This window comes from Desarmillaria tabescens (assembly GCF_030435595.1).
Source record: "Desarmillaria tabescens strain CCBAS 213 chromosome Unknown EV420scaffold_34, whole genome shotgun sequence".
NCBI classification, from domain to species: domain Eukaryota; kingdom Fungi; phylum Basidiomycota; class Agaricomycetes; order Agaricales; family Physalacriaceae; genus Desarmillaria; species Desarmillaria tabescens.
The window spans coordinates 420925-438989 of record NW_026848333.1 but is presented as its reverse complement, the minus strand read 5'-3'; the positions used below and the strand labels follow the sequence as shown (position 1 = coordinate 438989).

General features: G+C 50.9%; 1 protein-coding gene across 1 annotated transcript; it reads left to right on the top strand.

Annotated features, from left to right (window-relative positions):
• Positions 1-7470: 7470 nt before the first annotated feature.
• On the top strand, positions 7471-7995 carry EV420DRAFT_1274433 (uncharacterized protein; the record flags this gene model as incomplete). Its single annotated transcript, XM_060467838.1, has 1 exon — positions 7471-7995. One exon carries the CDS (start codon positions 7471-7473, stop codon positions 7993-7995), a length of 525 nt encoding a protein of 174 aa, XP_060327586.1.
• Positions 7996-18065: the final 10070 nt, after the last annotated feature.

The following is an 18065-nucleotide window of genomic DNA, read 5'->3' as shown; positions in this document are numbered from 1 at the left end:
TTGCCTCGAGGTGGCAGTTGGTCACCAGGCCGGTCGATAAGGCCCCTCGGCGGCATTTGGTCACCTTCCATCGAGTGGGTGGAGGAGGGCTCGCTGCCCTGTGTTCGGCCTTGGCCAAAGGCGCTTGTGCGTGGCGTTGTAACCTCCACCGAAGTTCCGTACTTATCCTCATTCCTAACGCCGGCGGTACTCTCAGAAGCTCTAGGCAAACGCACACATATTGGCTCATCAAGAGGGTCGGCATCGTTTGCGGATGAGTCCACTACTAAATGTAGGTGGTCCCCTTGAGTCCCGGCCTCAGCTGCTTTTCTGCCACTGGCGGAAGGAACAACCTGGCCTACATTTTGGCAGGAAGGCCCTCCCGTCGGAGCCGTCAGCTGATTCTCCCTGCCGGAGTGACGACCACCACGTCTGGCGTCCATCTTGTCCTGACCTGAGGCGCTCGCTGGGTGCTCCAGAACTTTCCCCATTCAGTCAGGCGGGGGTGTCAGAGGTGGACCGGCCCCTAGGGGTTCATTGTCCATCGCTGGCTGCGTAGGACGGTGGAAATCCCCTCCTATGCCATTGGCATTCTGCGATTCTTCATCCTTAGTTTCTTCAACTGATAACGCGGCGAATAGGTTGGTATATTGTTCAAACAGAGTACCTACATACGTAGTATAAGTCCGACTAGAAGTACATGAGCGCGCACCGATAGAAACTAAGTCCTTGGCCGACGTCGTCGAATCGCTTATTTCGACGCCGGCTCATCTTTTGACGACTTCTCCTCCTTTACCTCCTCGACTTTCGTACCCTCTCCCAATTCTTCCTTCTCGGCTTCAGTGAGTAGTTGGCGGAGACGAGCGACATTGGGCTTTTTCTTGCGAGGTGGGAGTTTGACGGGAAGCCACTTGGACTTGTCCGTCGGGCATTTATGGTCGCGGCTCCATCCGGTGTTCCCACACTTGAAGCAGTGCTTATCAGACCATAGTTTGTCGATTTCCATCGGCTGCCCGGCACCTCCATACGTGGTCCCTGTGGCGTCCTTCTTATTGCCACCCGAACCTTGTCCCTTCGACTGATTTTGGCTGCCTCGACCCGAGCCACTCTGGCTCGAGGAGGGCTTACTCGCGAGGCCTTGCGCCACGTCATATTGATAATTGGCGTCGATCCTAAGGACTCGTGCCTTTCACTGTGCATAGGTTGTGGGGCGCTCGTTGTCCCCATGCATAACCGTCTTGCACACCGTCGGCCTGATTGCCGCTTCCACTGCTTCGAACATCTGCTTCTCATCACTGAACTCTCCGCACTTGTGGGCCAACCTCTCGAACTTGGCGAAGAACTTGACTGCGGATTTGAACTCCGACTGTTTAACCTTTTTCCACTCTGACTTCCATATTGCGAGCTCCGCTACTTCTCGGAATTCTACCGAGAGGTCATGGGAGAATTCGGCCCAGGTGGGGAACCTCCAATGCCCCTGATTGTCCCGATAGCGGTAGTACTGGTCGCCCCACCATTCTTTGGCCTTTTCTCGTAGGTATCCCTGCGCGAACGTTATGCGATAGGGATTCTGGCCTTGGTCGTTCATGGTGAAGTGTAGCGGGAAAACCTGGAAGTACATTTCGCAATGGTGAAGAAACCGGTTGATATCCGTAGATTCCCCGGTGAAGTATTCGGGCTGCGTGATCAGCTTGGGTTTCACGTCGTTCCAGGGGTTATTGTCCTTCCCTGTCGCTAGAGTCCATGGCGGTATGGGGTCCGGGGGCGAAGGTGCCCTTGGGGGTACCGGAGGGTTCGGTGGTCACGGTAGTGACCGTAGTCGATAGTTTTCTTCGGGCAGAGGGTAATCACCCGGGTACGATGATTTATGCGGGGGTTGATGCGGCAGTTGCGGCGGAACCGTGGACTGCTTTCCCTTGTCCGAAGGTCCAGCGCCTGGGTCTTCCATTTCGTCGTCATCGGGCCCTGCTCCCGCCCAGAACTCTTCGGTTTCGAGCGGGTTAGGCATCGGCTGGGGTCATCGGTAGGGTTCGCAGCCTGGTTGTTGGTTGTCAGGGTTTGCCAGGTTCCATACCAGGGCAGCTCGATGCCATGTCTCCACCTCTAGGATATTCTTCATGAGATATACATCCCCCATCGTCTTCACGTGTCGATAATCTTCTCCGGCTTCTGTAAGGAGCCACTGGGAGTCCTTCTCCATGTCCTCCATCATTATTTCATATAGTCCATGCCACGGGAGGATTTTAAAGATTGTGGGTAGAGGAGCCAGAGGGTCGACCAGGATCGTCCGGACCGCCTTCATCACCTCGCTTTCGAGGGAGCTGTTGGGTGGCCGACTCGGCATCCTTGGCCTCCTTCCCCTCTCTGGCGAGTCTCTCGAGCTCCTTATTCCTCCTCCATCGCCCGATATCGGAGTCGGGGTCGCTGATCTCTGACTCATAGGCCTGCCAGGCTCTTCGGCGGGCCTCCAAGTCAGTTCCTGCCTGCTCGGCGAGACCGGCGTATCGAAGGGCAGCTGCTCGCTGCCGATTCTCGATCTCGGCGCGGGTGGCATCGGGTTCGATGGGGAGGTCGTAGAAGCCATCGGGCCCGAGGAGGGCGGTGATCTCGGCACGTCGAGTGCATGCATCTGCCGCTCTTGCTCGGTCCATTCGGGCCTCATACTCTGGGGACTCCCGGGCATTTCAAGGGACGTCAAGCGACTCGACAAGCGTGTGGTAGAGGAGCGGCCATGGACGCTGGCTGCTAGGGATGGGGTCGGCAAATGCTCGACTCGCGACCGACGGGGTAAAAGGGGTGACGTTGGCGAGCTCCCCGGCTCCGGCAACTGCATCAAGTTCTTCGGGGTCGTAAACTGGGAACTCTGACCAGAGCTGCTGATCCGTCGGTTCAGCCCTGGTGACGGCGGGAGTGGGTGTTGAGGTCGTCGAGCGCTCGGGGACAAGGAGGCTCCACGGGGACGGGACTCGGGCCACAGGAGCTTCTTCTCTTGGCTCGGCGTAGACCCAACTGGTGCTGGGGTGCCAGCCGATCGGGGGTCCCCTGTCTGTCAGCCAATTTGGAAGAATGGGTCTTGTTCCATCTGAACGGGCGGTAGTCGTGGCGGAGGCCCCAAGGGCAAGCTCTCCGGAATCACTGTTGTAGTCGTCTTCTCGGGCGACCTGATATCTCCTTCCCTCACTTCTCCAGTCGGCATCCGTCCAACGAGTTCCTGACCTTCCACTCCAGTTGTCTCCGGTATAGGTCGCATCTTCCTCCGTGTCTGGGTAGAGGTCGTCGAGTCGGGTCCTTTCCCAGTCTGAGAGCTCATCCCCTTCAAACTCGGTGTCAGGGCTTTCTTCGTCCTCGACCAGATGCCTGGTGCCTTGTCTTCGGCCTCGGTCGGTGCTTGACTCGCCTTCGACTGAAGGCTGGTCGAAGAGGCCCGGTATGGGTGAGTCTCCCCTGTCGAGGAGTACGCCCCGGGTATCTGTGATGTCGACGGAGTCGACTGACTCGGCGGTAGTGCTTCTGTAGGAGTCGGTGCTCGACCCTGAGTACTGCGAGCTGGACTGCGACGATCCATAAAGGGATCCTCCAGGTTCCCTGGAGACGTTGGATTTGACATCTTGTATTGTCTGCTGAGATGCTGCGGGAATGTGAATTACGGGAGGAGGGTAGGCAGGAGTGCTGGGAACGTAGTGGAATGGTAGTTGTGCACGTACTCGCCTCTGTTGTCGAAAACAGCGGTGTAGTCGGTACAAAATAATGGACAAGAAAAAGAGTATAAAAGTCGCAAAGACGGCGGGAATGGCGTTGGACCAGGGCATCCATGAGCGGATCTATTCTTCATATAGTCCGATGATCACAACTGACCATACGGTCTGGTAGATGGCGAGGATGGTGATTACGATTAAAATAGCGATAATAAGGCTGAGGTCGGTCTCGTAGTTGGACCCGTTCATCAGCAAAATTTCGCTAGTGTCGGAGGTGCTCGTCAATGTTAACAATAAGATTGTTAATAAAGATGCGAGCCGGAAGAGTAGGGTGAAGAGGTTCGTGTTGTTAGAAGTGGTGCAAAAATCCGACCCAGAATAGCAGGAGTAGTCCTGCAAATAAAGGGGCCGGGATGTATACGCAAAGGAGGAAGACTCTGAGGATGGTTACTACGACCAAACCCAGAGGATCGTTGATTAGGAAACGTAGCACACAAAGTGCTACGACCATTAGAAGGTGGATTGGGAATATGTTGGGCAACAGTAAGTTGTTGGGCAACCAAAGATGAGCTTCGGCTAAATGTTAGCCACTAACTCCAATCGACTTAGATCGTACTAGGGTCACCACTCGCACTTCGGTGGTAGACACTCTAGCAAGTCAAAGACGAAGTTTGAAGTCGATGGGACAGATAGTCACGAAGAACGGAGTCTGATGTTAGGTAGATTAAACCTTAGCCGAAGCTGGGGTTTAGACCAGCTGAGGCTCTACTTAAATACACATTGGTAAACTAAAAATAGTACTGTGAGAATGCGTCCGTCATGATCACAAACGAGTAATCAGGCTGAGTAATATGAAGGAAAAGGAAAAGAAATGAATAAACCATAACATCAATTAACAGTGTTTGATGCATCAAAGTAGCAGCTACAGGTGAAGGGGAGAGGGTGTGTATCAGAGGGTGTGATGCTGGATTGGGAGGGCACAGTGTGAGAGGCAGAGGCCATAGATGCCCTGGTGGTAGACCTGCAGGTTCAGGGTCTTTTTAAACATTCACAGACCAACGAGATATCCTGTTTAGGAGCTTCTAGTGACGATGGGGTGTTCAACATCTTTCTATTTCAATGTGTGGTGGTAATGAGCAAGGTAACCGGATAAAAACACACCTGCTACTTGTCTACCGGACATTCCATTTCGATGTATCGCCTCAGTAAGAGAGGGATCCAGGCCAGAAAATGTGTGTGAACAGTTGACCGGGCTTTCCATATTTTCTATTTTGATGGGTGTTGTCAGTAAGCAAGGCGACCAGTCAAGTAACACTTGCCAATTGACACCTAGGCTCCAGAAACCCATCAAAGAACCAGAAAAATTACATTGCCTCCATATCGAGTGAAATGCACGGCGAAATATTGTCAGTATAGACCCGTCAACTGATGCTTCAAAAAGGAAGTGTCAGTAGACAGCCCGGAAAAAAATTCCTTGCCTTACTGCCGTTGACATGCTGAAAACACATTTGCTAGATAAAAAAAGTAAGTCTGAGGATTGCTGATGATTTAAAACGCGACGGCTGACCTTCTCGCTAGTATGGGCAATCCTGGCACGTTCCAAGGTACCCGGTTCGACTTTTTGATGAGTGAGCTCCCTGGATATGGAGTGGTGGTAAAAGAGGACCGTGCCCGAGCCTATTGCATCAGTGTCTGCCGATGATACCACAAAAGATACCATCCTCTTCTGCCACACAATGAAGAACCCACCACTGAAGCCCTAGCATTGGTGAATGACGACGTCGCAGACCCCGAAATGCCTTTCCCTGACGCAGCCAAACTAAGCCCACAACAGTTCTTGAAGGCTATGGAGGATTATAAAACTTATCAGGATACCGTGAAGGCACGCAACTTTGTATATCATGCCTATTTTTAAATTGCCCTAGTGCTAAGGTTTGATTTGTCAGCAAATCAAACGTTGGCTTCGATACCACCACAAAGAAGCAAACGCCATGGCCAAGGATGCCGACAATCCATACAACCACTTTCTCGCCCACTTCACTGGCCAATCGACTGCAAAACCCTGCCAGTGAACCCCGTACAACCTTTGGTGTGAAATTCATGGCAAAGATATCGAACAGGAACTTGAGACGATGGTCAATCAGGGCGAGTTAACAGAAAAGCAGAAGCCAGGGAGGCGTCAGAAGATGCGAAGCGACCGCTACCATGACCTTTCAGAGGAGGAACGGGATGAGTGGCTACAGAGGAGTGAGCAGGAGCATGCAACTGCTATGGAGGCATGGAGGGCTGGAGGGAACAGGAAGGTACCTGATGATCCCCTCAACATTCAGAAGTAAGTTTTCCAACTAGTTTCCGGTGCTCACTTCTTGACTATGCCCTCCAGATGCATAGACCACCTTCCTGAATTCATACAGCCAATCATCGATATTGTGGTGGAGTGTATGAGGGGAAAGTTGGTGTTGCTATGGGGAGGGCCTGAACCTCGAGACGGTGGGCATCTCAATGTCGTCAGGTACGTTGTGTCCATATCTGCTTGTTTTTCTTTCAAACGTTTGCTGCAGCATATGTTTGGGAACAATGCCGGGTCCCCATGGCCAGAACTTCGTCAAAGAGGAGGCGAAGTTATATGACAAGCTTGTCACACCAACATTTTCTAAGTTCTTAAGAAAATGCTACCATAGGTTCAATATTTCATTACCCATCAACCCCTGCTGACATTGATGATACAGGCCCCGACCAGTGTCAGGCCTTAGCTTTACCTGACGATGGGGGGCTGGAGGCTCTGGGTTTGATGCTAAGCGACTACGAAAATGCCTTCATGCATCCGGCTGAAGGTGCAAACATTGTTGGGCGCCGTGATTCCTCTGATTCCTCCACCTCCTCTTCGTTGATGGTTACATCCACCAAACCCCCAAAGGCTCAGAAAAGAACCTTCATCAAAGCGACCAAAGCAGCCAAAGCAGCCGAGCGACATGGAAGACCCAGCGGCCTTCCCACCCTTTCTCAACTTCTAGCGTCGAAATCGATGACAGTGTTCAAGACCAGAATTCCAACACCAGCATTACAAATGGTGGTTACTCCTACTTTGCCATTGACAGACCCTCAAAATCCAGAAGCTCGGCATGGCGATGTTTCATCCTCCCAGCCACAGATTATCCCTTCAGATGGGTCTAATTACATGCCACCATCTGCTTCTTGCCTGCTGTTGCCTACCCCCTCATGTCCCACATTGCCCACCCCTTCACATCCTGTGTCACCTGCTCCATCTGCTCCATCACGTGCTGCAACCCCCCCAGCTGCCTTGAAGCTGCCATTCCCGCCTCCCCCTCCTATTTCTCCACCGCCTCTGCCACCATCTCCCTTTACTGCCCTGGCCAGCTTGAAGCCGAGTACGTTACCAGCTCAATCTCCCATCCCGCAGCCTGTAAGACCGGTACCCTCTGACAATGCCTTGGCAGCAAAGGATGCAGAAGTTGGTGTCGGCAGCGCTGTAGCCCTTATACACAGGTCGGACCCAATCCCGCATGATGCTCCCTTCGCTTCAACCCAACGCCTTCCAGGATTCCAGACCGGGCAACTGAGTCTCAGCAAGCGAACTGCTGAGGATTCTCTGGGTAGCAGTGTCATTCTTAAAAGAATGAAGACGGATGGAAGAGGCAGTGGTAATCACAAGGGGAGCCTCACAATGAAAGTGGTAGAGGCACCTGGAGGGACTGAGAAGGTTGTACCCCCTCTTATCAGCATCGTCTTCCCGTCTAGTGCACCCCTTTGGGTGGTGACGGTCTTGGAATTGTTCATGTCGCATGATTTCAGGCCTGACTGGACCCAAGTTGTCTACTCATGGGTGGCGTTTCAGTCTGCGAATGGTTTCGACAGCAGCGACAAATTACCTGCCAACTACCGCCCCAAGTGCGTAGGTCAATGGATTTCACGTGCACGACCGCAAAAGTGGCAACCCAGTTATGCAAATCTCGATCTTATCCAGAAATTTCAATCACTCTTCTGGGCGTGGTGGGTGAATCTTCAGCCTGAAGGCCATGTGGGAGCATATGAGCACCCCATTGAGGATCTTGAACATGAAGACGATGGACGCCCCATCCAAATTCATCCATCAACGGATATTAGTTGGGAGTGCCTCAAGACTTGCTCAGGGAGAAATGGTATGGTCAGCGTTGTGGCAGCACTGTTTTTCTGGGCTGAGGGGGCCAAAGTTCTTCCTCTCACAACTCATCATGAGAGGGCTAGATCCAGTGAAGCCCACAGGGAGCTGTATTTTGCTATGGGAGACGTTTGCTATGTGCTGCAGAGTTTGCTTGATTGAACCGCTTTTTTTTCTTATATCTTTCAATCCTGCATATATATATATATATCAAGTAGTAGTTTTTATGTAATATAATTGATTGAGCATGGGCCATCTCCGCCATGTGCTCTGAAAAATTTCCCCACATTGACTGATCCATGAAGTCCTCTTAGAGGTGGCACCTCATTCGCTCATTCACTTGATTGTTTGTGTTCTCTGCTGCGAGCGATCGCCACTATGTCTCCAACATCACCTCGCACAACAGCAATGACCAACATCGGCGACAAGCAGGGCACAATGATACTGTGATACGATCTCCATCGCCCATCGGCATGTACTACAATATGTGAACAATCCAGACTGAAATCGGTGGGCCCAGTGATGATGATGATGATGGTGTGGGTGAGTGGGCAGGGAAAATAATGCCGAAAGAATGTGATGGAGAATGCGGGATGGCCGTATCAAGGTGGGAAGGGTGAGTGGGGTGGAGGAAGGAGAAGGATGCTGGGTGGGAGGGTTCACAACAGGCTGGACACTGATGTTCGACGACGACGATGGCACTCAGATATTACGATTTCACGCTCTATCTTATCTTATCGACTCTCTCGTAATCCCGCTAGGCTAATTCTCCGGACTTGATCGCATTCTACCATGCGGGTCCAGTACGTTTACTGTACCGTTGCAGACACTTGTAGTATATTTAGCATGACCCAAACTGTATTTAAGTAGCTCGACTGCAGGTCTTAAACCTCAGTCTCGAACTAAAGTTTATTCACCCGATAACTTAGTCTGAACTCACTCTCGCTCAACTAAGCGATAGCTCCCAACCCATAAACCTGCGAGCAACATAAGGCGCCTGACCGAAGTGCGAGTCACGCCTAGTTGTTTGATCTTGTTTGTGTAATCGGTCGCTAACAATTAGTTTGAGACTTTCTTACTCTTCATCAACAACCACGTTGACGAACAGTAACAAATGAACCCCATCGAACAATACCTCACCGACCTCTTTGGACTACAAGGCTTTATTGCCATAGCCTATCTTGCCTTCCTATATGGATACGAATACCGATGAAACCAGGAGCCAGTCTCCGAAGAAACTATCCCTGTCAAAGCCCCCAACCCGGAGGCTAGACGACCGCACACACCCCCTCCCAACTACATCGACGACAGGCCCGATCCAATCATCCATTTCATCTTCATCACCGACGACGAGTGGATCACAGAGGACTCCGACACAGGAGAGTCCAGTGAGTCCGACACCGAGATGGAAGGATGGCCCACACAAAGAGGCCCAGTCGTTGAAGAAGAAGAAGAGCGAGGAATCTACGAAAGGGGGATGGACGAGCATGTTCTCTCTCCCATTACCGAGGAAGAAAGCGAAGGGGAAAGCGAAAGAAGTGACCCCTGGAATGCCCCTTCCCCCACTTCAACCGAAAACTCAGCCGCCAACCCTGGGTATGATTCATACGGACAGCGCCTCTATCAAAGAGGGCTTAGATATCATTTGGGAGAAAGAAGAACGCCTGAAGATGGAACTGGAAGCAGTTCAGATGAAGAAGGCAGTGATACAGAGGAGGACAGTAACAGCGACGAGCTCCCAGGGCCATGCAACAACTGGTCCCCTCCAAGACTCGATTCAAGAGGGGAGACATGGGGCCACCACTATGCCCGCGACGACTCCTCAGACGACAAAGGAAGCTACCTCAACCTCGTCATGCGCCCGAACACCCCAATCATCATCAACGATAGGGCAGGGGAAGCCACTACCAAGCTCGACCAGTGCGGACCCACATACGATGCTGACACCAGCTGTGATATATGCAGACAAGTACAGGACTACGCCGACGCATGGCTCATGTACGAAGGAATCGAGGCCCCTGCCTCCGTCGTCCCCTACACCGTCTACCCTCTCGCACCAGAACACCCCCATGCAGCCCCCATCCCTTTCATCGCACCCTGGGTATGGGATAGACCCCGAAGACCAGACTTCGATCAAGTCATACTCAGGGTCAATGAGTGGGCAAGAATCGTTCGCAACTGGAACTGAATCGTCACAGGAAGCATGGAGCCTTTTGAGCGAGTCCGACCAATCGGACTTAGAAGAAGGAGAAATTTACGAGAACCCTGGAATAGGGTGGACTTCGACCTACAGCAGCAGCATAGGGTCGGAGAGTATGGAGATGAAGACGTCATCCCGGAGTTCGTGGAAGGATCTAGCTCGGGAGCCTACTGAGGCTGAGCTAATGAATATGACATATTTAGAAATGCTGCGCTGGACAGAACGAAAGTTACCGAGAGAAATATTGTGGAACGGTTCACCACAGGGGAGGTACTTCCAGAAGGAAAAAAACTCGAGGACTGGAGCCCAGGTGCTCTATCGAGAAACTGTTTTCCACACGAATATCCTGTGGAACCAAGTACACCCGGACGACTACACGGACCCCGGAGAACGGTACCAGGTGCCAGCTCCATCAGAAGCGTCGAGCGGAAGCACGGTGGATCTAAGCCACCTATCCATTCTTAGAAGGACAGGGTACGTTGACCCTAGTCGACTATTCGCGGCAGCAGGAACACCGGGAAGCGCAGGGGCAGCCGCAGCTGCAGCAGTTCCCATGGTACCACCACCTGCACCGCAAGGACCCCTTTCCCCGCATCACAATCCTGCATTACAATCACTACCCCGACTGGCAGCAATACCCATTCCCGCGGACCCAGTACAACTGCCAAACACACCACCACCCTTCATAGTCGGGGTGGCCAATACGAATCCTTGGGGACAGGTGAAACCGCAACTGGCAGAACCCCCTGAAAAGTTCACAGGGGAATCCAGTGATGTAGACAGATTCCTCAACCAGTGCGAGGACTACTTCAATGTATTCCCGCAGCAATTCATGATGAACACGCATGGACAAAACCCCAACAGGGTGGTGTTCTGCACGTTCCGATTCACGGATAAGGCTCTGCACTGGTGGAATCATGCCAGGGATGAGTACTACGATGAAACATGCAGCTACCTGAGATATCCGGCGTGGCAAACATTCAGACAAATCATCGAAGACCAATTCCGGACCGACGCGGAAATTGAACTCAAGTTACAGGAGTTCAAGCGAATTCGACAAAACACCTACAAGTCAGCAAAAGAATTCTTCCACGACTTCAAATGACTAGCGAAGGAGTCTGGAAAATGCCACAACGAGGAGTACATGATCGAGATACTCAAACCGGCGATTCGGAAGAATGTAAAAACCGCCATACATGCCACCGGCACTGCCCTGCCACGAACATACGCTGAATGGAAGTTCAGAGTGGAGCAGATGGACTACAACTACCGAGTGGGTCTGGCAGAAGACGCAGGCAGAAATCAAGGAACGCAGAGTCAGCAGAACAAGGGGATGGGAAAAGCTGGTAGCTCCGGGAACTCCCAGGGTGATAAGAAGATGGGAACAGGAACCACGTATGGGGGGCAAGGACAACCAATGGAAATAGATCGACTGCGCAAGGAAGGACGATGCTTCTGCTGCGGTCACAAGGGACATCGGAAGCAAGACAACAAGTGCCCCAAAGATGAAAGCACTTGGCTCGTCAAGCACCAGCCCAAGTTCTCGCGTGCCCAAATCCACGCAATGTATCAACAAGTAGTCAGGGAAGAAGAACAAGAAGCCTCAACGTCGAAGGTTGAGGAGGTAAAAGACGAGCCGGCGGCATAAGCGACAAATGCGCGTCGGCTAAGGACCTAATTTCATCTAGTGGTGCGTTCTCGAACCCCACGGGTCGGACTAATAAATCGCTTGTAGTATCTCCGAGCAATATCACAGTTTTCACGCAGTCACAAAATGAAATTAACAAGTCGCATAAAAGCAACGGTGTACAGGGGATTTCCACTGTGCTCGAAGAAGAACCCCACCCAAGATCCTTGGCCACCAGTGCAAAAGCACAAACGGCAGACGCTGTGCAAGGCGGCGGGACACACGGGATCAAGGTCAACATCACTCCATGGCGGGTAGGTACCGGCGCAGAAAACGGAGGAAGAGCGGCCGAGCCAGAAGTGGGCGAAGGCGCCTCCAGGCGGGAGAGGAACGATGCAGGACCTCGCCCGAAGGCGGAACGTACGCACCTGCCCTATGCGGCCAACTACCCCCGACACGACAGAGCCGCAAGAGGGAACGCGAATCCCCATCAAGAAAACCGCTGCCCCGCAAACAACAGTCAAGACAACCGGGGACATCATTTACCCCCCTCTGATCATGGTGCATCTCCCCTCCTCGTCACTAACACATAATGGCACCGGGGGCTCGTGTTCCCCGGTGGGCGGGTCAGTGGGACCATTATGTGATACCCCTATTTCCAATAAAAATACCGTTTCTCTCGAAGAAGTGCCGGATGAGGAAGACGATTATAGTTATCAACAAAGCCTCAAAAAGCAAGGGGAAGACCTGGTGATTCACATTGAGGAGTACCCAGAGGATTATGAAGTAACGGAGCTGGAAGAAGAATATTACAACGACAAGTGGGACAAAGGGTGGCTCAAACCACACAGCGCCGAATGGGTAAGACGAAAGATGAGACAAGAAAAGACGATGGAAGGAAAGCTCACCATGTTGCGAATGTGGATACACCCGAGACACCTCATTGAAGTAGACGAAGACCTTATCCTAGACCTCATCGGATCATCAAAAGAGACATACCGACAATGGGAACAATGCTTACAAAACATGGAGGACTTACGCACTCCTCCACAATACATTCAAGGAGGAAGAGGAAGGAGCGTCAACATTCGCGTCCAGCTCGAAACCCTAGACACCAATCAGGTTCGAGCGACAGACACCCTAGTCGACAGCGGGTGTACCAGAAGCTGCATAAACCGAACCTTCGTGCAAGAACACCGCATGAACACGGTAAAACTGCCAAAAGCCCAGGCCGTCTACAATGCTGACGGCAGCAGAAACAAGGGAGGAGATATCACAGAGGTAGTGGAACTCCGGATGACCATTGGAGACCATCATGAGAAAATCGACTTAGCCGTCGTAGACCTAGGAAGCGTACCCTTATTCCTGGGACACGACTGGCTTAAGCGCCACAACCCCATTATCGACTGGAAAACAGGGGCAGTAACCTTAGCCCGATGTTCATGTCGCAAAATACCCTTTCTCCTACCTGATGAGGATCCAGAACAGTCTTGGGGGATGGAAGTAGAGGAAGGAGACACCATTCTCGTGATAGACTTCGAAGAAGCCTTTCACGTCCGCGCCATGGGAAGTAAAGCAAATGAGCTAGCCGCCAAAGCCAATCAAGCAAAGGAGGCGAAGACCTTTGAGGAAATAGTACCGGAACACTACCAGGAATTCCGAGATGTATTCGCAAAAGAAAACTTTGACGAACTACCACCGTGGAAACCATGGGATCACGCTATCGAACTTATCCCAAATGCCAATGCCAGCCTGGACTGTAAGGTCTATCCACTTAACCCAACTGAACAGGAAGAACTGGACAAGTTCCTCGATGAAAATCTGGAGTCAGGAAGGATTAGACCCTCCAAATCCCCGATGGCATCCCCCTTTTTCTTTGTCAAAAAGAAAGATGGAAAGCTACGACCCGTCCAAGACTATCGCAAGCTAAACGAGATGACCATCAAAAATCGTTACCCTCTCCCGCTCATTGGAGAGTTAATGGATCAACTCAAGGACGCCAAGTATTTCACCAAACTAGACGTCCGATGGGGATACAATAACATACGAATCAGGGCAGGAGACGAGTGGAAGGCCACGTTCCGAACGAATCGGGGACTTTTCGAACCCATGGTGATGTTCTTCGGGCTCACCAATTCACCAGCCACCTTCCAATGGATGATGAATGACCTGTTCAAAGAACAGATCGCCCAAGGGGATGTCACTGTATACCTAGATGACATCCTAATCTGCACCAAGGATGAGGACAGACATCGCCAGGTCGTACGAGAAGTTCTGGCCATTTTACGAGCCAATAACCTCTTTCTAAAAGCAGAGAAGTGTGAATTCGAGGTATTGGAAACGGAATACCTCGGAGTAATCATTAGCCAAGGATCCGTTTGCATGGACCCCGTCAAGGTCAAAGGAATTACGGAATGGCCCCAACCCATGAAGAAGCGAGAACTACAATCGTTTCTGGGGTTCACCAACTTCTACCAAAGATTCATCCGAGATTACAGCAAGCATGTACGACCCCTCACCCAGCTCATGGGGAAAACGGACTGGAAGTGGGGATCGATGCAAGAAGATGCCTTTCGGGAGATCAAGAAGAAGCTAGCTGAAGAAGTGGTATTAGCAATTCCAACCCGGACAGGGAAGTACCGAGTAGAAGCGGATGCCAGTGAAGGAGCCATCGGAGCCGTACTATCCCAAGAACAGGAAGGGAAGTGGAGGCCAGTAGCCTTTCTATCCAAAGCCTTAACAGTCACCGAACGAAACTATGAAATCTACGACAAGGAACTGTTGGCAATCATGCTAGCCCTCGAAGACTGGAGGCATTATCTAATGGGCGCTTATCAAGAATTCGAAATCTGGACAGATCACCAAAACCTCCAGTATTTTCGAAAACCCCAAAAGCTCAATTGCAGACAGGCCCGATGGGTAACCGAGCTAGCGGAATACCATTTCACGCTACATCATAAACCCGGAACGGCCAACAAGAAGGCCGACCTATTGTCTAGAAGGGTGGATCACGACCAAGGAGTAGAAGATAATCGAGAAGTGATAATGCTAAAACCGGAAATGTTCCGAGCATTAATTATGCCAGGAGAAGAGGAGGTTCACAAGCACATTCGAACAGCGCTGAGGGATACTACCAAATGGGACAAAGGAATTGAAGCATCCCTTCACCATCCTAGAGGAATAACGCAAGAAGATGGGTTAATGCATTATGATGGACGACTATATGTGCCCTGAGATGCCAAACTACGAGGAGAACTAATCGCCGTCCATCATGACCACATCACAGCCAGACACCCCGGAATCGAGAAGACCAAGGAGCTCGTACAACGGGAATATTGGTGGCCAAAGCTCAAAAACGACGTAGAACGATACGTAAAAGGCTGCGAAGCCTGTCAACGCACCAAGACAAGCACGCAACGTCGGAGAGCACCCCTACATCCTCATGCCGTACCCTCCCGACCATGGGAGCATATCACGGTCAACATGATAGGGGAACTACCAGATTCCAACGGGTACAATGCCATCCTCATGATTGTGGATCGCTTCTCTAAAGAAGTAATTCCGATCCCATGTTCCACTGAGTTAACCTCGAAAGGATGGGCCAAAATACTCAGAGATCATGTATGGGCCAAGCACGGCATGCCCCAAAAGGTGATCTCTGACCGAGGGCCTCAGTTTGTATCCAAATTCATGAAGGAGCTATACGAGATGTTGCAGATACAAGGAAACCCGTCCACGGCTTACCATCCCCAAACCGATGGGCAGACGGAACGAGCAAACCAGGAGATCGAAAAATATCTCTGAATATTTATTAATCACAGACAAAACGATTGGAGCGAGTGGTTGCCCCTCGCAGCCTTCCAGCACAATAACCGGAAGCATTCTGCAACCGGGTACTCCCCCTTTGAAATCAATCATGGACAGAAGCCACATGTAGCCCCGATAGCAATCAAAGAAGGAACAAACCCAGCCGCCAGAGAGTTCGTAGTGGACATACAAAAAATACACGAACAAATGACAAGGGCACTGGAAAAGGCAGCGGAAGTCATGAAGCGGCAATATGATAAACATCAGCGAATGGCGATAGAATACCAACCAGGAGATAAAGTCTGGTTGGACTCCATGAACCTACACCTTCCTCGACCAATGAAGAAGTTAGGGGACAAGCGCGTCGGACCGTTTGAGGTGATATCCAAACATGGCGCCTCCGCATACAAATTACACCTTCCTCCTGCATGGAAAATCCATGACCGCTTCAATGAAAATCTCCTCACCCCTTATCATCCGCCGGAGTTTCCAATCCAAATACAGCCCCTGGCCCCACCACCAGACCTTATAGACGGGCAGGAACAATACGAGGTGGAAGAAATCGTAGACCGAAGGGAGAGAGCAAGAGGGAGAGGAAGAAGGCGCGGCACAGGCATCGAATATCTAGTCAAGTGGAAAGGATATCCGAGAGAGGAAAACTCTTAGGTAGACGAGCAAGACCTGGATAATGCCAGGGATGCTATCGAAGACTTCGAACAAGTCTCGTTCATCACCCGACCACCCGCAGACTGGTGGGAAGACAATGACGAATCCGATTCTTGGTCAGAAACAGAGTCGGTAACCGAATCCGAAGTCGACCATCCCCTAGTACAGGCAATACAAGAATACCTGGTCAAACCAAATGCACCCTCGCTCGTAGGAGCATATCTCCCAAAACCAAACTACGTCGCAGTCGGGACGACTGCCTTAACAGGGGGGTAATATTACGATTTCGTGCTCTATCTTATCTTATCGACTCTCTCGTAATCCCGCTAGGCTAATTCTCCGGACTTGATCGCATTCTACCATGCGGGTCCAGTACGTTTACCGTACCGTTGCAGACACTTGTAGTATATTTAGCACAACCCAAACTGTATTTAAGTAGCTCGACTGCAGGTCTTAAACCTCAGTCTCGAACTAAAGTTTATTCACCCGATAACTTAGTCTGAACTCACTCTCGCTCAACTAAGCGATAGCTCCCAACCCATAAACCTGCGAGCAACATAAGGCGCCTGACCGAAGTGCGAGTCACGCCTAGTTGTTTGATCTTGTTTGTGTAATCGGTCGCTAACATCAGAGCATGGAGGTTCAAATGACCCTGTAATGACTCCATCCTGCTGCTAGTACTGCGGTGATTCCAACATGAGCTTTCCCTACACTGTATGCACCGCCTACATTGCTATCGTGTTGCATCCTCCATTTTCCATACTGGAGAGTATGATGCATTCACTATATCCTTTTCCAGCCGCCACCGTCACCACCACACGAGCCAACCCAACACCCTGCACCCCAAGCTGCACCTCCAGCCAATTACGGTGCCTCCCACTGGCATATGAACCACCCCCTTTTACAACAGGGAAGGCAATGGTGGTACTGTTGTCATGTCCGCCACTGCTGCCAAATGAGGCCAACCCCACTGCCAGCTCTTATCCCTGTTGGACTACCATGCATTCCATGACAGCCACTTCGTTATCCTGCCCTTATTCCTGAGTGGTGGAAGTGAGGTGCGTTGGGCTGCCCCAGCACCCCATCGACATGCGTATACTCATCCATCAGCCCTCCCTCCACTATTCCCAGCAAGCGTTATGTTTCATGCGTCCGATGTCACCCTTCGAAATCTCTCCCTTGGCGCCAAATCCCATTCTCTTTGTTTCCGTTACACAAGCCCACCCACCACTCATCGCCCCTCCTATATACATATTAATATATTTTTGCATTTTTAATATATATATCTCATGATTTTAAATAATTTCACTCAGATAAATTAGTATTGACGGATTTGGTATGCATCACCCAAGAGGCGGGATTAGCTAAGTAGTTGTGGTGATCTGTGAAAAAAGAGGCTATATATACAGTAAGAATACTTATAATATCAACACTAGTATGGTGTAGTGGTTAGTATGACTATGATTAGTATTATATGATGCAATTCAGAATTATTTTGGAGGTCCCAAGTTCGACTCTCGGTCGGCCGGCTATTTTCTGATGATGTCATTTCATTCCGGCTGCTGTGCTTACTAAAGCCTCCTGTAGTATCTGCGTGATTCCCCTATATAGGTTCAGTGTAAACTGATGCTGTTGATGTATCACAATTAAGTATCAACTAATGCTGTTTAACATATCAGAGTAGCAGCTACAGGTGATGTTTATGGTCTCGAGGTGCTGTGGGTGCCGTTTTAAATAACGGGCTGAAGGTTTCTTTTTCCTTCAGAAGTATAACAGTGACTGCCTTGAGGCGGTACAGTTACCATTAACAATGGTAAGGGTAGTAAGGGCAAGCTTCGGCTAATTGTTAAGCACTAACCCTAATCTGAACCAAGGCTGATCTCTATCCTGTCACTCACGTTCGGTGATTCAGTGTTAGAGAGGCATTGGTAG